At 36.5% G+C, this 27,120-nt stretch overlaps 1 protein-coding gene across 7 annotated transcripts; it reads left to right on the top strand.

Annotated features, from left to right (window-relative positions):
- The first annotated feature begins 397 nt into the window (after positions 1–397).
- Positions 398–26,886, top strand: git2a (G protein-coupled receptor kinase interacting ArfGAP 2a). 7 transcript variants are annotated; one of them, XM_081365950.1, is made up of 22 exons: positions 455–549; positions 637–739; positions 4,035–4,168; positions 5,836–5,948; positions 6,534–6,639; positions 6,950–7,036; positions 7,122–7,252; positions 8,846–8,940; positions 9,158–9,206; positions 9,581–9,632; positions 10,430–10,502; positions 10,605–10,702; positions 12,143–12,254; positions 12,349–12,491; positions 12,942–13,091; positions 15,217–15,489; positions 17,152–17,451; positions 21,278–21,360; positions 21,585–21,776; positions 23,945–24,100; positions 24,853–24,916; positions 26,380–26,741. In XM_081365950.1, exons 2-22 carry the CDS (start codon positions 658–660, stop codon positions 26,590–26,592), a joined length of 2,706 nt encoding a protein of 901 aa, XP_081222076.1. In that variant the 5' UTR covers positions 455–549; positions 637–657; the 3' UTR covers positions 26,593–26,741. The 7 variants fall into 7 exon arrangements, with proteins under 7 accessions (XP_081222075.1, XP_081222078.1, XP_081222079.1 ...); XM_081365949.1 differs by having other exon boundaries at positions 398–739; XM_081365952.1 differs by having other exon boundaries at positions 398–739; positions 23,945–24,129; positions 26,380–26,519.
- Positions 26,887–27,120: the final 234 nt, after the last annotated feature.

The raw sequence follows: 27,120 nt of genomic DNA, 5'->3' as shown, positions 1-27,120 counted from the left end.
GATCTTTAGTTCATCCGGAGCGGCTCGCGACTGGAACCGCTACTGCGCATGCGCGGGAACGAACGCAGTATGTTATGAAGATCGTGTTCTAGATGCCTTGCATTTCATTTTCCGACACTGTAGTTTGGCTCATTTGAGTTTGTAGATATATTCCAAACATAAAGAGGATTTATTTGTGTTCAGACTTACTTATTCAATATAATCATCTCACGGCCTGTAAATAAATGGATAAATTAATAAAACATCTCACGCGTTGCAGTGACGCGTCTGTCCACTGTGTGTCAGGCCAGGCAGCGCTAGAAAGCTGATTTATCGTCACTATAAAATCTAATGTGTGGTCTGGGAGGGCAGATGGCACTCTACTGCGATCTGATGGGTTACTGGCAAGCATTTCCGTAGTGTAGTTTTTAATGTATCATGACAGAGGCTCCACTGCATGACTCGTCTGTCCTAATTTCAATCTAGACAGTCCGACATATTATTTCACAGTCAGCGTTCGCACCGATTCGCACACATCTATCTCCTCCGTATGCGCGTCCTCTTCTTCGGGTATGAGATCCTCTTTCAGTGATACAATACTTTTAAACGGATCCCGTCATTATGTCAAAGCGGTGCATGCTTTAAATTTATCCGTAGACGATTCTAAGTCGATAATAGATGGTAATACCCACGTTACCGGAGACAAGGATGTCGAAACGGCTGCGAAATAGCGAAGTTTGTGCGGACTGCAGCAGTTCGGGTGAGTATATTCTGCTACTATAGAATTTTTAGTAAAAGACTCAACTTGCACTGGACAACCAGGTGATATTACCGAATTAAGTGACCGAATGATAACATTTAGCTATACAAATATATGATTTAGATCATAAATCAACCTTCTATACAAATTTGGAAATGAACGGATGGTAAATGTGTGCTTTTTGGAGCATAATGATGTATTGCCATTGGCCGTGGCTCAAACCCTAGTGTGGTGTCTACCTAGACAGCATTTTAGGCTTCATTTGCGCGTGCCCAAAGATTCTGCTCTTTTTCCAGCTAGTGGGTTTTGTGACCGAGACACCGCATGCAGTGTTATCTAAATTTTGCGGGATTTTTTTCAGCTTCCTATGATGCTGTGAAGGCTTGTGATCAATCATTGTATTTCACTTCACTTCGCATCACTGTCTGTGGAGAAATGGGTAAACATACTTGACCCTCAAGGGGAATTCCAAGTGAAAACATCTAACGTTACAACATCCAAGTTTGCTCGACGTGGCCTTATTCATTACTAACAACTGACCCTAACCAACACATGCTGTGCCCTGACTTTTGACAGATAGAAAAAAAGAAATAAAATGTCACATAGCATTGTTGTCGTAACTACACGTGTTCGTGTGTAATAATTTGTCTTTGTGATAAATGCATTGACTACGAATAGCTACAATTCATGAGAGATCTGACCTCCTAAGACTATAAATGACATGAACAACATTTACTTGATAAATGTGTAGAGAACAGTTTCATTGGCCTTCATTTATGTAGTGTATTGTATTTAGGATGGACCCATTTTAGTGTTAAAACTCTAAAATATGAACTTTCTGTCCTGTGATTTGTTTGGTTCTCTTCTGTGGTTCTGTTTTCTCCTCATTCCCCATATTGATTAGTTACGCCTCAGACCCCAGCTGGCCTGGCCTGCTCCAGCATGTCAGGAGGGATCATTGGGCAGTTGTTATTAGGGTGCATATTTTTAGTCATTCAGCACTGGGTTTTATTTTAGCCGCTGCTGCACCACTTGATGGGGAAGAGATCAGCCCTTGGCTCGAAGAGGGAGGGAGAATGAGGGTGAGAGAGGAATGATGCTTGATTCTGGCCCTTGGCCTCTTTGCAGCTGTTGTTTGATATTTCCTGTGCATGAAGGGAAGTGACTTTTGCTCTCTGCTTATCAGTGGATCGGTTTTTAATTTAGATAACTCATGTTTCTATTAGACTGACGCAATTGGGGTATCATATATCCCATGGCTGTGAAACCCAAATTGGTCACTAACTTCATAAGTGTCAGAGACTTTAATGACCTGCTCCCTTGACGAAGTAAAAGCATGCGTTTTAGTCCGGATTTAGGCCCTAACACTTGTAATCCTCTGCGGTCAAAATAGACCTAAGACAATATGCGTATTTTTTTTTATTATTATTATTAAAATGTATGTACTATATTTTGTTTCAATAATATTTATTCCTTAACATTTTGTATTTTTAGGGTATTTCATGGTACTAGACAATATTCACCTCTAAATGAATGATGCACCTTTTATTTCTATATAAGATAATACAAATAGTTGAAAATAACACTGTATATATAGGAATTCTTATTCCCTAGTTCCTTATAAGTGTATTATCAGGTTTAAAAAATAGCTCGGCACTGTCACATTTCGTATTTCCCATTCATTTTCTTGTGCCTGTCGTTTTTGACCACAAAGTTCTAGTGTAACTATTATTTAAGACCATTTTAGCTTTTTGTGTTCATATAGCAGGTGTTACAAAAGTTACCTAGTTTTGTACCTTTGTAGTACCTTCATTTTAATAAAGTACAAAAATTGCAAAAGTTTGTAACGTATATTTATAACGCCTTATCTAAAATGATTAAAGACCCCAACAGGGTTAAAAAAATGGGTTAAATTTGAATCTTCCGTATAAGAATGAAAAGAAATGTTTGCCTGTTATCAGGCTGAAAATAAAATCCTCAAAACTCTGTTCTTGGGGAATTCTGACACTCTCAAGCGTTGACTCAAATCGTTGTTTCTGAAGGAAGTGAAATCACAAGTTGGCCTGAATCTGTCATTGGGAAAAGTTGAGGGGGGTGGAGGGACTGCTCAGACACATTAGTCATGGGTCCAGTGTGATTGACCCCACTTTCACTTATTTGGCATCATGACTCAGTGAAGGAGGGAGACTATGTATGAAATTCTATTAAAAACTGCCTTGGTATGTGACAAGTGTTGAGTGACAAGTGTTGATTCTGTCTCAGTCTAGGTCGTAGAGTTTGTCTAGTGTTGTGGTGAGACTGAGTGATCTAGGTCTCAGCTGGTGGGTCGTGAGTGACCCAGAAATGGTTTAAAGGGAGGTATAATACATTCCGTATCTTCTGTTGCTATATCACTCTTCTGCTGTTGGTTATGCATTTACAAATGCTACAAAAAATACTGTTCAGCCTATTATATTTTATGTAAAAAGTGTTGTATTTCTGTAGTTCATTTGATATTTTTTTTAATACTATATGATTTTGAGACATCTCTGTTTACTTTTTTTTTGTAGGATAAACAAATTCGTTTGTGTATTCGGTTGCCACTTTATGCTCAGTGTCTGAATCTGAAGTGAAACCAGTTTAGAATCACGCTGCAGTAGACGGCTCTTTTGAGAAGCCACAGTGTTTCCCAGTTCACCTGCTCATACCCTGGAAGTAAAGCTCAGCTGCTCAGCATTTGTTGTGGTTTGAGGCATGTGTATGTAAGAGGAAGTTAGCGCGTTTACTGCCATACATGAAAGGATGACATTTACCCTTTGCTACTGTGGCCTTATAAGGAAGAACTGAGCACCACATTTAGTTGTCGTCATATATTACATCACATGCATATCAAAGCTACATTTTAGACATCTGTGCTACTAGTAATGATTTATCAGACTTTTATAGTGGAACATAAGCAAATTAATACACATGCTATGTATACACCAAATGCATTTTTAAAGTAAAATGTTTGTAGTGTAAATAATACATTTTAAAGTCAAAATGAAATCAAAAAGTTTGCTTTCTTAATTCTCATTTGTGATGATACGATTCCTTTGTGCATACTAAGTTCATTTTCTTAAGTGCATTCTACTAAGAAGCATCTCTCATACATCAGCCTTTTAAAAGTGTTGTGTTTCTGTTTCCATTCTCACGCACCAACCAAAAAGCTCCATTAGCGTTGTCGTGTATTGATCAATGATCAACACACTGCTGACTCTGAGACACGCTGTTGTTTACATCCTGTGAATCTGTTGATTTTCCTGGGGTCTCTTAGATCCTCGCTGGGCGTCTGTGAACAGAGGAGTTCTGATATGTGACGAGTGCTGCGGCGTTCACCGCAGCCTGGGCCGCCACAACTCGCAAGTGCGGCATTTGTCAAACACCTCCTGGCCGCCCACCCAGCTACAGGTGAGCCCACTCATATACAAATAGCCACCCTATAGGGTTCCTTTTGATACTTGTTGTTTTTAACTGATCAACCTGCTTCATCTGAGACTTTTTGACATTATAGTAATCATCTTTAGTCTGAGGCATATTTAAAAATAGTGGTTGACTGAAATGGGTTTTTGTTTAATAGGTCTAGTTGATGTTGATATATAGAGTTCTGAGTTTATGGTAAAATACTTGAAAGAAGGAAATGTGAATAATCCACTCACATGGTTGTTGATAGATTCTAGATAAGCACTAACTTTGGTTAATCGGCTAATACAGATTATCTTAAAATAAAAAATAAATGCTGATTGATCAACTTGTCAAATTTATTTTATATATCAACTTGTCCTATAAATGGTTGAATACTTAGTTGCTGCTGAAAGGCTCCATACGGTCAAAATTAAGGATACAGAGAGGTATTATTTAGTAGGGCTGGGTAAAAAATATTGATTTCTCAATTTTAATCGATTCTCATTTTTACGAACCGATATCGATTCTTAAATCCCAAGAATCGATTAGTCATCTTGTTTTCAGTTGATGAATGAATGGAACATTGTTGCGCGCATCCCATCCAATAAATCGCAATAATCTTTGTGGTTACTATTGATATGAAACAAAGTCTCAAATTTCAAATTACGTCCGTTTTCTTACAAATTCAAAAACATAAATACCGTTTTGGCCGTTATCGCTCTGGCGCAGCTCTGCTCAAGAGAAGCATCAGCACGGAACGCACATGATCTTCTCTTCCGCCTTAATAATACCAGTTACAATCCGAATTAAAAATGAAAGAGCATCTGAAAGTGTGTTAAAAGATAGAGTACAACTTATCGAAATCCGTATCATGTCACATGGAATCGCTCAATCAGTGTTTCAACCGTGGAAAGACGTCATTAAAACAGCTTGTAAACAATGTCATGTAACGTCACATTTACCTCAGAAAAACCATATCCAGTGACCATAAACCTGTTAGTCAGCTATAATATAATTTTCAGAAATACAGTTTGTGCAATGATTTGACATTTTTTCAAAAATACAGTTTGTGCAATGATTTGACATTTTTCATTATCACAAGGCAAGACATTGACAAGAAAAAATACATATACGAATATATTTGTAATGCTAATGCAATAGTAGTAACCAAATTCAAATTATTTTTTAAAATTCTGATTTAATTAGTTTCTCTTGTAATTTTTAAAGTCAATTTCAATGTAAATTCCATAGAAAGAGATAAAAATAGCCATTGTTTTAGTCTGTTGTTCTAAAACGACCCTGTCTTCTTTTAATTTGAACACGAGGAACAGTCACAGACTCATTAATGTACTCTTCTTGTACAGCCTGCAGCATCTTCTCTCTCAAGTTCCTGTTCTCTTCGACTGATTGCTTTGATCCCATAATGTCTCTTTTCATTTAATGTGTCCTTGTTGTGTAGTACATTTTTCCACATTCTTATTTACAGATCTGTGTTTTTTAATCCATCAAAAGAGTCTTTTGAATGGTTCTAAGAAAACGGTTTATTGGCGTGCACCCTCACTGGAGGCTCTTCCAACAGAGACTGTGACTCACAAAGCATATTTAAAGAAGCATGTTGTCATAGTGGATTTTTGTCTTGTGATGTATGCCCTCAATTTCTTTCTCATTCACAGATGGTTCAGACATTATACAACAATGGTGCTAATGCAATATGGGAGCACACTCTGCTGGACCCGTCATCCATCATGAGCGGGAAACGCAAAGCCAATCCTCAGGATAAAATCCAGTGAGTATTTTGTTTTGAAACATTTTCTAACATAGCAGAATGATGTATGTTTGCTATACACTATCATTCAAAAGTTTTGGATCAGTGAGATACATATTTTTTATTCAACAATGATGCATTAAATTGATTAAAAGTCACAGTAAAGCCATGTATAATGTTACAAACGATTTCTATTTCAAACTTGCAAAAATTGGGACAAAATTGCACCAAAATATTAAGCTGTTTTCAATGTTAATAAGGATCATGATGTTTTTTGAGCACCATATTAGCATATTTGAATGATTTATGAAGGAACATGTGACACTGAAGACAGAATAAATTAAATTAATAATAATATCATTTTTTAAATATGTTAAAATAGAAAACAGTTATTTTAAACATTTAATAATATTTTACAATGTTACTGTATTTTGGATCAAATAAATGCAGCCTTGGTGAGCATGAGACATCTTTCAAAAACATAAAAACCTTACCAACCACAAACGTTTGAACTTTTTTATATAAAAAAGATAGTAACTGAGATAAAGCAACTCCCTCAACTGTTGATTGGCTCTAAAACCTTCATTGTTTCTCTCACCCAAAAAGCCCCAACAAGACAGAGTTTATAAAAGCAAAGTATCAAATGCTGGCTTACGTCCATCGTTTACCCTGTCGAGATGACGACAGTACAGCAGCTGCTGATCTAAGCAAGGTAAGGAAAGAGTTTCGAAATTCAAATATGTGATGCATCCATTATGAGACAGGTTTGACTTAAATTATTATTGTTGAATTATAAATTGAAATGGCTCCTCAAACTCGGTCCTGGAGGGCCACTGTCCTGCACAGTTTAGCTCCAACCCTGTTTGATCAGGGTTGGAGCTAAACTCTGCAGGACAGTGGCCCTCCAGGACCGAGTTTGAGGAACCCTGCCTAGCACATCTAAGGCGCATCAGGTTTTTGTCTGCGTGCTATCCGGCTTGTTGAACTGTCTCTATTGATGCACATTGTTTTCGATTCTTTAGCAACTTCACTCCAGCGTTAGAACCGGCAATCTTGAGACTTGTTTGCGGTTACTGTCACTTGGGGCTCAAGCCAACTACTTCCACCCGGTAAAAACCTCAGTTCTCGCCTTAATTTATCATATTCAGTTACATACAAAATGCATTTTATACTTTTCTGCTCTGGTTTAAACAGGAGAAAGGGAACACCCCGCTGCACATAGCAGCTAAAGCGGGGCAAGTGTGTCAGGCTGAGCTTCTCTGTGTTTATGGGGCAGACCCTGGGGCTCCAGACTCCAATGGCAAAACGCCCATCAACTATGCAAGGTAATCAATAGCTACTGCATTGATGGCCTGCGCCACTGGGCATATAACTCTGCATTTATAGATTACACACTATATTTTATTTATCAGTTGCCTTCACTAACAAATATCCATGTTAAGTCCCTGGTAGTGTTATTTAAGTATTGTTTAGACACTATTATTTACAGATGCTTTTATCCAAAGTTACTTACTTTGCATTTCAAGCTACACATTTACATTCTTATTAGGGCTGAACGATACATCGAATTTTCATCGTCATTGCGATATGAACTCGCACGATGAACACATCGCAACAGACAGCCTGACACGATGAATAACGGCTGGTTCGGATAACAAGATTTTTGTGTCTGTTACGATAGTCACGGTGTCAGATTACACGATTTTGACTCCTAAAATCTTGTCGTGTCATGGACAAGAAACATGTCAGACTACATTTTGCTTTCCGACCAGTCATCGCGTGCCGTCACACGCACACATTCACTCTCGCACACACACACACACACACACACACACACACACACACACACACACACACCACACACACGCACTGTCCCTCGCTCACTCACTCGCGCGCACACACACACACACACACACACACACACACACACTCACTGTCCCTCGCTCACTCACTCGCGCTAAATCGCGTAATCTGAACCAGGCAGGTAATAAACGTTTGACCTATCACGCAAATAACCTATTAAAGCACTAAGACATGGGAACAGTATAGCTAACATTCACATTTGAATATTTATCGCAAGTCATATCGTCATTGCAATATTAAACAATGTTATCGCACATCGCAGCTTTTCCTCATATCGTGCAGCCCTAATTCTTATCAGTTCTTGCTTTCCCTGGGAATCGAACCCATGATCTTTGCGTTGCAAACGCCAGCGTTCTACTGTTCGAGCTACAGGAAAGCTAGTATAGGTTAAAAAAAGTTTGTGCTTTTGTCATTTTTAATGTGATGAGGTGTCTTTTTTTTTTTTTTTTGTAGAACAGTAAAGATTTTTAGCGGAAACCGTGGTCCTTGGTGATTCATATAATGCAAGTCAATAGTTACCGTCACTTTGAGAGTTAAAAAACATAACATTTTCATTTTAGGGTGAACTATCCCTTTAAATCCACTTTCAAAGGTCTTAAAAATGCAACCAATCTGACACAGCAGTAGAGATATAGATTTTTTTCACACGTTGCTTTTTGAAATCGTAAAATCGGTCTAACACATTAAAACAGAAATATATTATCACAATTAGTTACCAAGGGAACATTTCAAATTTTTAAGTTTTTCATCATGCTTTATCTCAGCTTTTTTGGTAATTGAAATAAAGCTGAAATAAAGCATGATGAAAAACTTAAAAATGTTGCAACCAATAAAGCAAATCAATTATATTTCTATTTCTATTGAATTAATTACAACACTGGTCCATGGGTGTGTATGCTGTCCCATTTGTTATTTTCTGATTCAGAGGGCCTGCTGTGCGCCCTATTACTGGTGCAGATTTCATAGAAGGTCTTAGGGCAGCATTTGGCACAGGACCTAAAAGTTCAAAAATAAAAAGCCATGTGTCATAACGTCATTGTGTTGTTTGTATTCAGGCAGGCTGGCCATCAGGACCTGGCAGACAGACTGGTGGAAGTACAGTATGAGCTCACAGACAGGCTGGCCTTCTATCTCTGTGGGCGGAAGCCTGGTGAGTCAGTGTGTTATCATGATGAGAACTGATGTTTTCATATCCAGCTGTTTATGCTAATGAAGCCATTTTACAGCATGCTTTTACTTTAGTCAGATCGGGTGATGGGTTATAGTCTTCAAAGTGCCAGATGCCTCAATAAAATACCACAGTGATGTTACAGTCAGTGGATTGTCAGTTTGTTGTAAATGAGTACCGTCATCATTCTGTGTTTCAGATCACAAGAGTGGACAGCATTTCATTATACCACAGATGGCGGACAGGTAGTAATAATCTGATATATTCTGATGTTCCCCTGTTAATGATACTGGTGCCACCCTTATAGAAGTTTCTTCTATAGTAGAGGAGTATTCGGGGATGTGCTTGGCCATGCTTTTGATTCTTTTGATTGCATCCCAGAATACTTCCCTGAAAAGCTGTGATAGTGATCCGAGCAAGGTTTTAAAGTTGACTCTATTTTATGTTAATATCTTGCCATTTCTTTCTTTTTTTTGCTGTCTTTGATGAAAAAGAAATGTGTAAGTATTTTACATGGCAGTTATGTAAATATCACCTTAGCTTTTACCATCACAGATTTGATGATAAAGCTATTTTAATTAAAAAAAAAACTAATATTTGTACTATTTAATTCTTTTTATAGCAGTCTGGAGTTATCAGAGTTTGCAAAAGCTGCAAAAAGAAAACTGCAGTCTGTGAGTCCTCCTATTTTACTTTTTATTTTTATTTACTTTAAGCAATGTATCAGCATAGCCTCCAAACAGAACAAGACTAAGCACTAATGTTGGGGAGTAACTAACTAAAAGTAAAATGCTGCTAATCTAACTACGGTACATATTTCAGTACGATTACAGTAGTTCAATAGTGAATCAGAACGGTTGGACACTTAGTGTAAATCAGCAAAACAATTTAATGGTTTGTTTTATTCAAACATTAACAGAAGTCCTTCCAAATTCTTTTTTAATCATGTTTTATAGCAAAATACTGAGCTAAACTCTGCTTTATGAATTTAAGTTGGTATATTAAGTGAAATATTCAATTAAAGGGTCATCACTTTGTTTTTGACTAGTTTTATTTAGTATCAGTTTATCTGTTCAAATGATGTCAACCATAATTGAATACAATCTACTAGCAAATGCAAATCCATTTCCTCATTGTTTTGTAATAGATAAATGCTACTTTGATTGCAGAGATAAATTATACCATTTGTAGCTGCACCCTTTACATTTTGCTAGTAGACTGTGGTAGCTTAACTGAAGTTTAACTAGTAGCTTGTTACTTGGATAGCTCATTTTAAAGTAGCTTCCCCAACACTGCGAGCACAGAGTAAATCATTGGGCTTTTCTAAAGCAGATGGCCGTTAAGTCTCCCCTCCCCCCTCTATCTGCCAGTCATTGATCTATAAGAAAGCATCTTTATTTGCTATTTAACCTGTCTCTAAACATGCTTTTATGACAAGCACAGATGACTTATGTAACTAATATAATTGCAGCTCAGCGATCATTTGTTTGAGGAATTAGCAATGGATGTGTACGATGAAGTGGATCGAAGAGAGACAGATGCAGGTGAGATAATCAGCAAGTGATGAACAATGGAAAGAAAAGGCTCATGAAATGTACATCATACAAGTGCAAAGCGTGACACGCGCTGTCTTTGTATTTGTGTAGTATGGCTGGCCACTCAGAACCACAGCACTTTGGTAACAGAGACAACAGTTGTGCCTTTCCTTCCTGTAAACCCAGAGTACTCTTCAACACGAAACCAGGCAAGTACTGCACCGAAAGTCATCTTAGCAGGAAATAAAGATATTGCACTTTGACAAGTGAACTTTTTATAGCACCTTTTATGCAGTGTTTGCAGCTAAAAGTGCACCATACAGAAATGTGCCAGACGAACATGCAAACAGAGATGCCACAAAATTAATGAAAAAGGAAATGGCATCAAAACTGCTATGCACCAACAGTTTGCTTAGACAACCCAAACCACAAAGATGCATTTTATGAGAAGTTGTGCTCATCCTTCCCTCTGGTCATTTTGACCCGAAAATAATAATAAAAAATTGGTAAAAAAAATTGCGTGTTCATCAGAGTAGTCCAAGACTTCAGAAGGAGAAAGAATTGACTGGATTTGAGGAGTGGTTGAAATTTAAAAAAGTAACACATCCTTCCATCAGGGGTCAATTTGACTCCCTTAGGAATGAATGGAATATCAATAATATTTCAGTATACAAAGAATATTCAGAATACATTTCATAATGTCTACATGTGTGTGTATCTGAATCTGAATGCATTCTGAAGAGAAAATTCGAGAACTGACTTTAGGACCCAGCGGAACAGCTCATTTGCTCCATATAGAGTAGTGTTTCTCAATGGGGGCGTTTAGAGAACAACTGAACATTGGAAGCGAGATTTTTGAAAGGGGGGCGTTCACGAGAGTACTCCAAAGATCCAGGCAAGACAAGATTAAACATGTAAAACCTGCAAAAGAACTGCCTACAACATTCTGAAATCTGCCAGTTTAATGCGACACGTAAGCTATGTATCGTTTCTTTTTGCAACGACTCTATTATTTTTCCAGTCATAGACCAGCGCCCAAACGCTAAATAAATCCAGTGGTGGCTAAAATCAGCATTCACGTGCACAAAAATGTGTTTCGCGCTGACAACAATCCGGTGGTGGCTAGAATCCAGAGCTGAATAGAATCACGCAGCGGAGGAATGGAAAGTTGACAAGCCATTAAAAAAGTATTGACTTAAGAACCACTTATATATTTTAAAATATTTTCAATAAATCATGTTCCCATTCACTCCGGTGACTAGTTTAAAATTACCAATTCATTTTGTGATTCTATAAATTATGTTCTGTATTGCAGAGTGGTATGTTCTTCAATAAAACAGTTTTTGAGGGGAAAATGAAAAGAAATATGATTTTACATCTTGATTTTATGTGTATTTTTAGCATTTTAATTTAAAGTTAGATTATGTTAATATATTCATAATAATCATTTATTAATTTAAATACTTTTGTGTCATCCTGAGTCCCCCTAGTTGGCCCTGGCCCCCTGGTTGAGCTGTTTTTAAATACAAGAATGTGTCCTGAAAAGAAGCACGCCTAATTGGGCTCTAATTATACAGGGCTTCCGTAAGACCAGCTGTTTGTTCAGATGGTGAATATGCAATAAAATCATGATTTAACTTCTTTTCCAGGGAAGACAAAAGCTGGCAAGGTTCAACGCTCATGAATTTGCCACACTTGTGATTGATATTCTAAGTGATGCAAAGCGACGCCAGCTGGGGAATTCAGTCTCAAGTCCTAAAGGTACAGCCTGCATTCAGACACACACCAGTCTTTGATTTTCTTTTATAGATTTTGTTGATGTTTCATGGTTGTTGGGTTGTCTACTTTTTCATAGACAATGTTGACGTGTTCTTCAAAAGTGCGGGTAGTCGTCATGGAAGTGAAAGTCAGGAAATCGACCAGCCAGACTATGACAGCGTGGCATCCGATGAGGACACAGACACTGATTTACGAATAGGCAAAGCAGACAGAGCGAAGGTGAACTAGCCCTTTTAAGAAGTGACAGTTTCAGGTTATAATAGAAGATGGTGATTAGTGTCCTTTAAACATAATGGAAGGTTTTGACTGTTTATGATCCAAAACTACTTTGTCCCCTCATAAAAGAATGTGTAACTAGATTTGTTGTGTTTAAGTTCTTGCTTAAAATGTATGATGATTTGAAAGTGGTGAATTATTTGTATTTAAATTCCCACACAAAAGTTGTGTATTATGTTTTTCAGATACTTTTATAAATGTTCATGATTAGAATAATTAGACCACTGTGACATTTGTGTGATAAAACAGATACTGATTTACGAATAGGCAAAGCAGACAGAGCTAAGGTAAGCCGGTGGAGCTTTAGGAATTTTGTTTTGAGCCGTTCTTGCCATCCCAGCGTACATGTGTACATGTTGGCCATCTTTCCATCTTTCTTCTTTTTCCCCCCAGAGCCTGGACTCTGATCTGTCCGATGGACCGATTTCAGTGCAGGAGTTCCTGGAGGTGAAAAACGCACTTTCCGCTTCCGAGGCCAAAATTCAGGAACTGATGAAAGCCAACAGTAATCTGAGTGAAGAGCTGAGATTGATGCAGAAAAAGGTACCAGAGATTCAGCAGTGAGCGCTGAACGCCCTGGTCAGAGCAGCGTTTCTGCTCCTAAACAAAGCAAGACTGTCTAACCCCTACACCTGCACCTCTTCTCGCACGTGAGGGGGCAAAAATTGCAGGTGACCTAAAAGTCCCGTCTGACTGAACGATTACGATTCTTAAAATCCTCTGGAATGCTGATGTCAAAATAATCCTGTGATATCTGCCGTAGTGTTCAAATAACCAGCATGACCTTAACTTCTAAATCACTCGAAAAGATGCTCTATCAATGACATAAACCCAGAACATACTGACTTTTTTGGCATTTGATTGCAGATGAGATAAGTTGGCATGCTATTGCTAACCTCCCTAACTGCAAACCTGATTCAGCAGTTGGCTCTTGCATCAGCATGACTCGTTTTAATTGTCTGTTTCTTTATGTGTGTACATTAGACAAGCGTTTCCAGAATATAAATCAGATACAATTATAGATTGAATATAAAACAATAATTCTGAATTGAATTTGGAGCCTTTCAAGCATTTACTGTCATTTCTATGTGAACATAGTTAGAAATATAGCTCTTTCACATAGACATTGAACCCCATTCAAGGAATATTCTCTAAAGACGATAAATTATAAAGTAGTTACAGAGAGGAGAGAAGTGAATTTGCTCACACTCACTGAAGTGTGTTTAATACAGTCTTGAATAAATCAAACAGTATTTTTAGTGATATTTTCTCAGTGATAAAATAAGAGCAGTCCCTCAACGGCCCAACGTTTAAAGGGATAGTTCACCTAAAAATATGGAAAACAATACTATGGAAGTCAATGGCGATCGTCCACTGTTTGGTCACCAACATTCTTCAAAATATCTTCTTCTGTGTTCAGCAGAGGAAAGAAGTTCACACATGTTTGGAATGCCTTGAGGGTGAGAAAATTATAACATAACTTTCATTTTTGGGTGAACTATCCCTTTAAGGAAGTTACCGTTTCAGCCTGTTTCCTGTTACACTTCTCAATGATTAAAATAGAATATGGTGATTAGTGTACTTAAAATGTAGGCCTAACAGAAGGTTTTCACTGTTTCACCAAAACTACTCTGTCCTCTCGTAAAAGAACATGTAACTAGTTTTGTTGTGTTGCTAAAGGTCTTGCTTAAAATGTATGATGATTTGAAAGTGGTTGTGAATTATGTATTTCCCACGCAAAAGTTGTGTATTATGTTTTTCAGATACTTTTATAACTGTAATGATTAGAATAATTATACCATTGTGACATTTGTGTGAAAAAACTGTGTGGCTTTGCATTGGATGGAAATCTGAAAATAGAGATGGCCCAAATCATGTTATCAAGAGCGAAGTCCTTAGGCTCTTTTGTTGCGCTCTGCATTTCCTTTCTGATCCTGGCCAATGCGTCTGGCTCGAGCTATTTGGCTTCTCTCTGAGCTGCAGAGTGAATCTGTGGATTCTTAAACACGCTTGTTCTGTGAACATGTCTAGACATTGCATATACCCATGCCTGCATGCTAACTTGGATTTATTGAGCAACTCCATTTAACGCTTTTCTATCCCTTTTTTCCTTATTCATTCAAAGTTCCCCTAAGATTTGAACTTAATTTAAAATAAATTCTCCTCATAATTTATCTCAAATAATTACTACTGTTGGTTTTTTATAAGATCTAAATAAATGTTCTTAAATTTTATAGAATGGCTTCATTTTGTTTCAATGTGAAAAAATAAATAAATATATATTTATTAGTTATAATTTAAATTTGATAATTATTTTAATTTATCATTAGCTTAGAAATCCTCTAAAAAGTTGGATATAATTCTATTTAATATTCATAATATTGGCAATTTCAAATGCCAACTTTTAAAGCCATTTCAACCAACTAAATTGTAGAAAAAGGATTTTTTTTTATTTGTAATTTTGTTTTGATACTAATTTTGGAGATGGAAAAGGCAAAGGGTTAGTTTAATCCTTTTTGTTGGTAATGTAAAAATTCAGCAGGCCTGAAACGGGCAACACTGAACATTGTTATTCATCTATTGATGGACAGCTTTTCCTGTACGCTCAGCTTTGCTACAGTTTCTGCTTTTCTATGCGTTTCTCTCGCTTACTCGTGTTTCTCTTCAGCTGCAGTCTCTGCAAAGCGAGAACAGCTCTCTCAGGCGGCAGGTCTCCGCTCAACAACCCTATCAGGCCCCCGGCGGCCCTGACCACCCCAATCCCTCCAGTCCCTCCTCCTCTTCTTCCTCCTCCTCTGCCCTGAAACGCCAGCTGTCTGCACGGGCGAGCCGCCCCATGTCTATGTATGAAACCGGCTCTGGTCTGAAGCCCTTTCTCCCCAAGGGAGAGACCCCTTACCCCGAGGAGACCTTCCCCACCCTGCAACCCTTCCCAACCTATGTAAGTAAAGACCTGCCTCTCGCCTTCTTTTCCTTCTTCACCTTCCTTCTCTAATGTTGTGGCATGCTAGTGTGCTGATGGTATGTTTCCAATTCTCAGCGCTTCATGAGAGTTTCCAAATAAACATTTGTGAACATTTTTGGTTCACTCAACGTATTGCTTCACTTTGTGTCCTGTTGGCTCACATACTGTAGCAGCTATTTCATCATATTTCTGTTTCCTGTTTTAATTTCATGTGCCATTCGGGACTCACAAAGCATGTCTTTATTGCCAACTCAATGCACAAGTCACACAGTCATTGCTTTATGTAACTGTACATATAATTTCAGGTCACAGGTTTAGGTGCACCGAGCAATTTTTGTTTCGCTGGCTAATACGATATTGTACCAGTGTTTAATAATTAGAGTTTTCTTAGATAAATGAGTAGTATTTGGCTTTAAATGTGTAAATCTCAACATGACTGACATACTCAAGTCAGTGTACATAATTTTAAACCTTTTCTTTTTCTCAAAAGTATTAAGCAATTATTTAGGGGTACTACTTTTTCACAGTGGAAACATTTTTAAATGTTGATATTGTTTTAAAAAACTAATATTTTTTTGTACATGTCAGTTACTCTGGCTCACAAGTTTCAGTATCATCAATTTCATCTTGATGTAAAATGCCCAGTATTTTATTTTCAGTTGTCTTTTATACAATGTAAGTTCCTGTTCCATTTCCTTTTTCATTATTTACTGACCTTTCGAGTGTCTGTATTAAAAAAATGTTTTAACTCTATGGTTTTCCATCGCTTTTACTGCATATTAATGCTACTGATTATTTTCAAAAGCATGCAAATGTTAGAGCTGTTCAAACTTCGTTCAAACCATTCATCAGTCGTTATTTAACACTTGTGCCGGGTTCTATCATTTTTCACAAGGTAATGTTTGCTGCAGCTGTTAACAGCATTTATTAATCTAGGTTAATGTTCATTTCAAAATCTAATACTGTTCATTGTGAATTTGTTTGTTCGTAATACATTAACTAATATTCATTTATACAACTAACAACTTGAAATGTTAGGAATGTATTGGTATGCACTACCATTCAAAAGTTTGGGGTAAGTACATTTTTGTTTTTCTTTGAAAGAAATTAATACTTCTAGAAAAAGTGCATTAAATTGATTAAAAACGACATATTAATGTTACAGATATTTATATTTCAAACAAACTGTTATTTTGAATGTTATATTTATCTAAGAATCCTGGAAACAAACGTATCGTGGTTTCCACAATATATAACTGTTTTTAACATTGATCATAAGAAATATTTCTTGAGCATCAAATCGGCATATTAGAATGATTTCTCAAGGATCATGTGACACTGAAGATTCTTGATGATAATAAATTACATTTAAAAAAATATATAATACAATTTAAAAAAAAGTCATTTTAAATTGTAATAACATTTCACAATATTGCCATTTTTCTGTATTTTTGATTTTGAGTCCCAAACTTTTAAACGGTAGTATTTTGTCAAAAGTTTCTATTGACAACATCATGCAGTTTTACAAAAGTCAAAGTTACTATATCGACTTGTTCTTTATTCCAAGCTCTTTATCGTGGGGGGAGGGTGGGTATATCTTTCATTCTGTCTTAAGTCTTATTTGCACCCCTTTTTTAGACCGGAAAGGGTGTGTTTGTGGCCTCCTCCTCATCTCTCCCCTCCTCCTCATCCTCCCCGTCCTGTTTGCTGTATGAGAGTGCACAAAGGGTTAAGTACATCCTGGCAAGCTCCGTTCCTCGTGGGACCGGCCGAAAGCTCCCAGAACCCCTTACCTCCTCTCCACCATCCTTCACAAACTCATCTTCTGCCTCCTCTACTCCCATCCATCCCTTTTCCTCCTACTCCTGTTGTGCTCCACGCATCAGCATGCATGAGCGGTCCCTCCAACAACCCTCCAGGGGCTGCTGTTTTCAACTGATACGTATTTCTGCCTTCATCATCCCCATAAATAGCACAAATATTTCATGGCTTGTGTCTTCGTTCCCAGGGCGCACTGCTCAGGGCTTGTCCACTGCTGCTCACGCATCTGTTCAGGATGCCTTGGAATGCTCTTCTGCTCATGCTCTGGGCTGCAATATGAAGTTGAGCTGGATTAGCTTGATTATTTTTGTGTGTGCAGATTACAGCCATATTTAGATCCATGTTTCTAATGTCACAGAGACTGTATTGTGGGTCTTGTTCATGGCTGTTTAGCACTTGGAAAGCAATGTTTTGGCTGTAAATATTTGGTCTGACAATTTTAATTTTAAAAGTATCGATCTGACAATAGAATTAAATTAACAAAAAACAAAACAAAAAACATTTTACCCCAAAAAAACTTTTAAATACACTAGCGTGTAAATTTTTTATGCTCACCAAGACTGCGTTTATTTGATAAAAAAAAAAACAGTAATACAGTAAAAAACTGTTTTATATTTTAATATATTTTAAAATAATAATATTATTAATTTAATTTATTCCTGTGATGAGAGAGCTTAATTTTCAGCATCATTACTCTGGTCTTCAGTGTCACATGATCCTTCAGAAATCATTCTAATATTCTGATTTAGTTCTCAAGAGTTTCATATTTTTCTGAAAACTCCCCCCCCCCAGGTGATTTAATAAATAGAACGTTCAAAAGAACAGTATTTATTAAAAATAGAAATCTTTTGTAGCATTATAAATGACTTTACTCTCACTTTTGAGCAATTTAATGCATCTTTGCTGAAAAAAAAAAAAAACAATCGTTCCAAAAAAATCTTAGTGAACCCTAACATTTAAATGCTGTCCTCGCTGGAAGTCGATTGAGGATCTGGATTTTTATGGTAACTGAGAATGTTAACAATTATGTTGTGTATAAGAATAAAATCTGCAATGCAGTACATTGAGTATTATTAATCTAAACATAATTGATTATTCATTTCTGTATTGAATTTTTTTTAATTGTCAGGTCAATGTATCACAATGCATTGATGCATTTTACACCCCTATGTACAGTACGAGGAGATGTGTGTAGAGAAGAAGAGTGATTGTTTGTTCAATGGAACATTAGCTTTAGGGGTGGTGAAAAAAATCGATTATTGATTAATCGCGAGTATGTTATGGACGAGTATGAATCGATTATCAAATTTTCAAAAATCGATTTTTTATTAAAAAAAAATAAAAAAAAAATCCACTCTGCGTGCATTTAGAGCATGTTATGTTATGAGAGGCGAATCACAACTACTTCAGAAAACCCAGCACAGTATAGGAACTACCAGGCAGTGACGTATGTGTACGCTGAAATAAAAAGTATTTCACCTCAGAAAAACGGACGTTCCTGTCCTGTCAGCCGTTATACTGTACTCGTAGCGCACACTCTTCAATTGCACGCGCAAATGCGGAGGGGCGCGCCGTGTATCGCTTCACTGTATAGTGCAAAGTGCAAAGGAAACTACGAGCATGCAACGTTGTTACGTTGTAAATTAGTAAGTCATGAAATAAAAGTAAAATACCAATAAATCACGTTACTGGTACGTCGTGTGTTAGCTGAGAAGGATTTGCATGCAGGCATGATTTTCATTCTATTCACCAGGAGCAGTTTCCATGTTTCATTAACAGTTCTTGTTAGTATTGTGTATTCACCATGGTAACTGTCGTTTCAATATTAACGCCAAAATGCCACTTTATTTTCACTTTGTGTTATTTTTTATATTTGTAAAATACTGTGGTGGCTCATACCAACATTGTATTAAAAGCTAGTTTGGTTCAACTTGATGAGTCACAACACAATGTGATGTATTCATTTCTGTGTTCTACAGAACATAAGCTACATACAAATAATTCTGAAGTTATAACTACACGACACAGAAAGTGCTTTGAGTTGTTACTCAATAAAAGAGTTAAGTAATTCAGCAGCTGACTTTTTTTAATACTGCAATCACTTAGTGTATTTTTGTTTACTGTTGTGAACTGGAAAATCAATAATCGCTAATCGAAAATCGTTAATAATCGAAAATCGACTGTAATCGAATCGGGACTTCAATAATCGTAATCGAATCGAATCGGGAAATCAGACCGATTAACCACCCCTAATTAGCTTGATTATTCAGACATCATGTGGCGGTTCTCCAAGCATCATGTTGCCCAATACGGAATTGTTATAATATTCTGTTACACTAATTTAGTAATGTCCCAACTCGGAGTGCTGCTGGCGTCTGACCCCATTACCTCATATCCTTGAGCACAGTAAATCATGCTCCAGTGAGACTGTCAAACAGCTTTACTGTAAATGCTTTATGGCTCTGTGAAGGAATACTCTAATCAGGACCATGAACTAGATTCAATTGTAACTCTGAGTTTTACCCTCGAGGAAACACTAGTTGTTTCATAGCTAGCTTTCGCATCCGCTGGTCTGCACTTGGACTTATAAGTGCATACAAGATACTTTACCATTTAAATGTTTGGGGGTCGGTAAGATTAAAAAATGTTTAAAAAAAAAAATTAAAAGAAGTCTCAGTAATATTAACAGTAAAATGTTTTTCCTGTGATAGCAAGGCTGAATTTTCAGCATCATTACTCCAGTCTTCAGAGTCACATGATCCTCCAGAAATCATTCTAATATACTGATTTAGTGCTCAAGAAACATTTCTTATTATTATCAATGTTGAATAATAGCTCAATATTTTTGTGGAAACCGTGATACACAATTCTTTGACGAAGGGAAACTTCAAAAGAACAGCATTTATTTGAAATGGAAATGTTTTTTAACAATGTAATAGTCTTTGCTGTCTGTCACGTAAGATCAATTTAATGCATTCTTGCTAAACAAGGTATGGAGACTGGCACCCAGTTAAATGTGGTAGATTTGAGCTTGGCTAGAAGTGCATTATTGATTAACATTATTGATCTTAACCTGCTCTCGTAACCACATTTAAAGGTCCCATATTGTACGCCTTTCTGAAGTTTTATTTTAGGTTTTGATGTCCTTAAGAATATACATTTGCGGTATAAGTACAAAAAAACAAATATTTTTACAAGAGCTCTGCCAAGAACAGGTCGATTTTGGCCTGTCTACTTAATATTCATGAGCCTTTCTTCTGATTGGCCTGTTGTCTTCTGAGTGACCCACCATTGGTGGAGGTGGTGACTGAAGGCGGTGACGGTAGTTCTGACATCACGTTTATACGGAAGTCACAACGGCCCGTGAAAAGGCACAGCTACTTTATCCAGGCTGTGTGCGTTTGTCTGTGGATTGACTGTTTTGAAAATTATATGGAAGTTACATAGCCCCTAGACCTCAGTTATCATGAAAAAAGCCAGGAAATTTCAGTTTTGACAATATGGGACCTTAAAGGACTCTACTAACCCATTTGCTCACCTCACACCTTGTAATGCTTTTCTACGGAGCCCCTAAAGAAACATGCTGGTGAAAAAAAAAATGAGTGAAGGAAAAAAAATAATAATACTAGAAGGAACGCAAAAGCATTGCCAAATAATTGTTCCTTCCATCTCCTTTTTTTTCTTCACCATGTCCCTTTAGGGGCTCCGTACTTGTCAGAGTTTAGTGCTTGAAAGATCTGATGAATCTAATGCTAAACACTTGCTTCTACCCCTATTGACCATTCCATTAATGCAGATAGTTGAATTTAATTATTTTTATTTCATATGAACTAGCAAACCTGCTGAAATGGCCAATTCCATCACTGCAGTTTCATTGCTTGCCACCTTTGGCATTTAGTGACGTCACATGTTTTTCTTGCCGTGTCCTTTCCTTTCTCTTTAGGCCTCCAAATTTGACAAGCAGAGCAGTGTGTCTGACGGTGACTATGATAACACGGTCAACGAGTCTGATCTGGACGACTCTGGGTATGTGTCCGCTTTCTTTCATATGACCTGAAATAACTCAGGTCTCACTCCTATTGGCAAACAAAACCAGCCCTTTTTCTCTGAAAATAAGAACGGCCTGTCCTCGACTTTTAGCCAAGCAAAGCGAGAAAACAAACGATTGATTCTGTAACCATGCACCAAGCATTACTCATTCCTGACTCCTTGGTTCCATTTACTGTACATGACTTCCTCCGTCCCTGCAGCTTCGGCCGTAGATGTCGTCTGCGCAGCAGTGGCTGGATGGGAGAGAGCGGGTCGATACCCGAGCTGGATGATCACGAATCTGAGCCTGACCCCAGTCTGCCCAGCACAGAAGACGTCATCCGTAAAACTGAGCAGATCACCAAGAACATCCAGGAGCTGCTGAGGGCTGCACAGGAGAACAAGCATGAGAGGTGAGAGGACATCCAATGTCAACAGCTCTCTTCTCCGATTTCTTCCTTCATCATATATGGCAGCAAAAAAAATCTGAGGTCACTTCCTTTTGGTAACTTCTGCCACATATTAAAGAATTTCACATGAAAATTTTCAGGGCTCGGGTACAAATTGTTTCCCCATGACTTAGTTTAAGGGGTAGTTCAACCAAGTAATGAAAAGCGTGTCATTATTTACTCACCCTCACGTCGTTACCAAACTGTGTGACTTTCTTCATGCGGAACATAAAAAAATATATTTTGAAGATTATTAGTGACCAAAAAGTTTTCTTTTTAAAGCATTAGAGACACAAATCAATGTTTTTAGTTGTGAGAACTTTTAGATATTTCAGATGAAATATCACCTTAATGAATACACAAGCATGAAAAGTGAATTATTTAAATGTTTTGGCCAGCAATAACCAGCAATTAACATCAAACCACAATTACATAATTTTGACAATGTGTTGAATTAATATCTTATTCATTTTAGTAAAAAAAAAAAAAAAAAAAAAAAAATATTTTTTTTAAATATTTACACATTTTCTACATCATGGAAGGAGGGATAAATAAATTATAGCATTATCAGTTTGTTTGTTTTTTTACACAAATTTGCCTTAAGTTGAAAGAGATGCAAGAGCAAATGATCAAACAAATATATACATTTTTGGGAAATGTAAGCCACTATATCCAGCATTGTCTCAAACTTGGTATTCTGTACTGAGTGATAGTTTAAATTAGTCTAAACTTGCCATCATTAGTTATTTACAGATTTATAATCATTTATTATTTATGAATTCCTTGATGAATAAAAAGAAATATTTTGCTACATTACACATCTTTATTATCAATTTTGATCAATTTAATGTGTCAAGAATGAACACAAGAAAAAAAAACCTTACTGTACCCAAACTTTTGAATGATAGTGTATATATTTAATATTTCTTTATTCAATAAAATAAATTTGTATATTAAATATTTATTTCTGCAAAATAAAAAAAGTAAAGTAACTACATATAACGCATATAAAACTAATAGAAAATGAATTTAGAGGTTGACATTGAACACTTTCTGAAGGTTAAGCGCTACCCTTTTTTATATAGACCTTTTAAAACCCTTTCGCACGTACGATCACACCGGTGTGATCAGTCTAGGCTGGTCCCTGGAGCGTACGATCACACCGGTGTGATTAGAACGGTCAGTGCATCACGTGATCAACTGCTAAATTCAAATATGCTTTCGCGCGTTGGCTGGCACTGAGCCAGAGACAGGCGCGCTCAGAGCTGTCATATATCACAACTTTTCAGTGTTTTCAACCACATAATGTTTATTTTAGGTTTCAGACATATAAGTACTAAAAAAACAATACATTTAGAGTTTGTAAAATACACACTGATGTAAAAGGAAGAGGCAATAATAATCCTTTCCATTATAATTAGACACGTTTTATTCATATAAGATACACATTGTGTAAGTAACTTTAAAGTTTACTCTATTCTTCTCCCAGTTCACCGGCCACTTACTTTCATGTACTTCGGGAGAAGTGGATGAATTCACGTGTTGTAAATCCAACAGATCTGATTCTCTGAACTGCGTCTGCGGCACAAACTAAGATGGCGGCGCCCATCGCGCATACAGCTCAACTAACGCGATCGTTATAAAGGTGTTTTAAACAACAAAACACTTCCACTTGCATATATTTGACAATCGGAATATCAGATAATTCATGACATATCTAACAAATTTGTGAATATTTTGAATAAAAAAGGAAAAATGACATAAAAGCAGATCATCATTCATTCAGCTCTGTTGTTGCTGCGGTGTGTCACGTGACAAGCAATGACGCGTCACCATGGAAACCATAAAGTGACACGTTCTAAATAACGGTTGCCTTGAAAAACTCACGCTGGGGGGTCAGCCAGAATATTTTAAACTTACGTGTGAAAGGGTTAAAAGAATGCATATTGTACCCCATTCATGGAAAGTGCCTGTTTTCGTAATTCACTTGTTTCCCAACCAATGAATCATTTTCTCCATTCATACCTTTTCCATTTTCCATCTGTTCTCAATTGTCTGTGTTCATCATTCGGGGTCTGTCCCATCGGGGGCCACGCTCTGTTTGGGTCCCGATCTGTCTCTTTCCCAACCAGTGGACCATGTGAGCAGAGGGAGAGTGTCCGCAGACTTAGACACAGTCTGGGTTGTTTCAGCACACTGGTGCCGTGGGCAGACAAGCCCCCGTCTCCCATGCAGTCCCTCGGCCTCAGAGCTCCCCACCCAGCCAACCCCAACAACCCTGCCTCCTGGTACTCTGGCCTCTGTCCCTGCCTCACAGGCACAGTGTCTACCTCTATCTCTCTCTTCAGAACTCACCCACTAATCTGAACATGAATGCAATACGCATGATTACTAGTATGTCTACGGTAATGCCAAAGACCTGTATAAGTTTGCATTGTCTTCTAAACTTCCCCTTTATTTGCAGGAACTCATGTCAGTGCACTTGGTTCTCTTTGTACTGACATCCATCTAACTTTTGATCTTTCTGTTTTGCACTGGTTTGAATTTTATTGTAAAATAAGCTGTGTGATTTTTCTCAAGTTGCTGAAGAAAGCCAAACCCAGTTATTTTGAAAGAGTAGTTAAAAAAAAAGAATGTTGTAATGTAACTACATTACATTGAAAATATCTGCATCTTGTCTGCTGCACAACTAAAAAAAATGCATGTTTTTCTTTTTGGTGGATTAATGCACACAAATGTTGACTTATAAATGCACTTATAAATAAATTAAAGCCAAATATATTCCATATATTTTCTAAATATAACTCTGAATAACTGTAATATGTCAGTTATATTATTCAACAAAAGGTATTAAAAGACAAAAAAATAATAATAATTCTGTAAACCACACAATATTTTGTATTTTTCATGTCAGTATAAATGTCAAGCTTTATCCACCGATTGCTGTGTGGTTAGCTTTATTTTTATTTTTTTTCACTCTCCATCCTCTGATGGTTTTTATTTTGAGATTTTAATACAGTATCATTTTCTCCTCCAATAGCTTTATACCCTGCGCAGAAAGAATACATGTGGCTGTGAATGAGATGGCCGCCCTCTTCCCCAAGGTGTGCAGTTTCTCCCCACACTTCATAAATGCAATAAAAAAAGCTATAGACCGTCAAGTAAAATGTATATGTACAGTGCTTTTCACAATACATATTGCTTCAAAGGAGCTTTACAGAAAATCATGATGCTAATGTTTATAGTATTCATTGTTTATAATATTTATATATAAATAATTATTTAAATAATGTTTATTTTATATATATATATATATATATATATATATATATATATATATATATATATATATATATATATATATATATATATATATATATATATATATATATATATATATATATATATATTTATATATATATATATATTTATATATTATTCACTAAAATATTTGTATATATTTAAGTATCTTCATGCTTTGTAGTTGCATTCAGCAAATTAGAGCTGGGTGATAATATACTGTAGTTAATATAATTTTGTGACAATACAAGCAATCAAGAAGTTGAGATTTGCTCTATAGTATATATCGCCCATATATATGTTAGTATACTGTATGTATGTGAATAAAGTTGCACATACTTTTACATACTTATGAATATATGTATACATACATATGTTGAACTTTTATATAAAGAGCTGGGCAATAATATACTGTAGTTACATTTTGTGACAAAATAAAAATCATGCAGCCGAGATTTGCTATAGTACATATTAATTTACGTGAATATGCTGTACGTATGTATGCAGGTAAAGTAGGATGTGCTTTATATCTAGCTTTTAATATAGTGTACATTTAGGATGTTTGTTAGATTTGTATTTGGATGTACAGTGGCCACAAAAAGTATTTGGACACTTACTGTAGGTCACATTTTTGATAATGTTATTTATTTATTTATTTAAAAATGGATATTATGGTAACACTTTACAGGAAGGTCCCATTCGTTATTGTTATTTAATGCATTAACTAACATTAACAGTGAGCTCAAGTTCATAAAATAATATTAACAGATCTGATTTTAATAATATATTAGAAAATGTTGAAATTAACATTACGATTAATAAATGCCACAATTTTTCATTGTTATTTCATGTTAACTATTGCAGTAAAATAATGTTAACAAATGGAAACTAATTGTAAAGTTTTTCCAGTATTATTAATATTATATAAATAATATGTCTGTTTTAATTTGACATATTATTCACTATAAAATATAATGCCTCGCACACCCAAATCTTAATGTGTGTGCGTCGGATAGACGTTCAGTTCACACACCGCTCAGACTTGCTTGATAACTAATTACTTTTTTATTTTATATTTTGCAGTTTTTTCCCCCAGTTATATATTATTCATTAAAATATTTGTGTACATTTAAATGTTTTAAGTGTCCAAATGCTTTCTTGAGGACATCTGGACATATATTTAGTAGTTAGCCAAGTCTTGAACCATTAAAATAGTCTGTATGTATTTTATGCGTATTTATTTCTGTATTTTGGCCTTTGTCCACAGAGACCACGCTCTGAGACAGCAAGGAGCTCTTTGCGCTTATTAACGTCCAGCGCAAACCGCCTGCAGAACGAGTGTAAGAAAGCGTCTCCTCTGGACAGCAGCGCCGCAGTGGACATGCAGTTGGTCACCCAGCAGGTCATCCAGTGCGCTTATGACATCGCCAAGGCCGCTAAGCAACTTGTTACCATAACCACCAAAGAGAACAACAACTGATCCTGCGTCCGCCTGTAATGCAACCCTGATGGTTTTCTCAGTGCTATTTTATTAGTCATTTTTAGGTATGTCAGTTGAGATTTGTTTTGTAATCTAAACTGTATTTGCATGTTTTTATTTTCTAATTTAAAGTGTCTGTTTGGCTTGAAGCCATAAGATAAAGCCTGAAATGCTCTCAAGGGTTGTGTATAAATCCAAGTGTTAAACCGTGAAATTGTATTTGACTAGATGTTGTGAGCAGAAATGAGAAGCCAGTCACTAAATATTCAGTAAACGCCTGACTCTTTGCACTATACCGAAAACTTACGTTTCTTTTACCTTTTCATAATCAAACATTTGGTCCATAATTTGTGGATGTCTTTGGTGTTTTTGAATTGTGTTCAAATTAAGCTTTTTTTTTTTTCAATGATAATCTCAGTGAAATCTATAATATATATATAAAAAAAAATATATTGTAGTAATCTATCTGTACAGAACATTCAGGTAGTGTGGTCAGGTAGGCCAAGTTTAGGTACAGATACAATCAAT

Source organism: Scardinius erythrophthalmus (genome assembly GCF_964197995.2).
Source record: "Scardinius erythrophthalmus genome assembly, chromosome: 5".
Classification (NCBI taxonomy): Eukaryota; Metazoa; Chordata; class Actinopteri; order Cypriniformes; family Leuciscidae; genus Scardinius; species Scardinius erythrophthalmus.
Note: the sequence above shows the minus strand (reverse complement) of the source record. Positions and strands in the feature narration are given on the sequence as shown.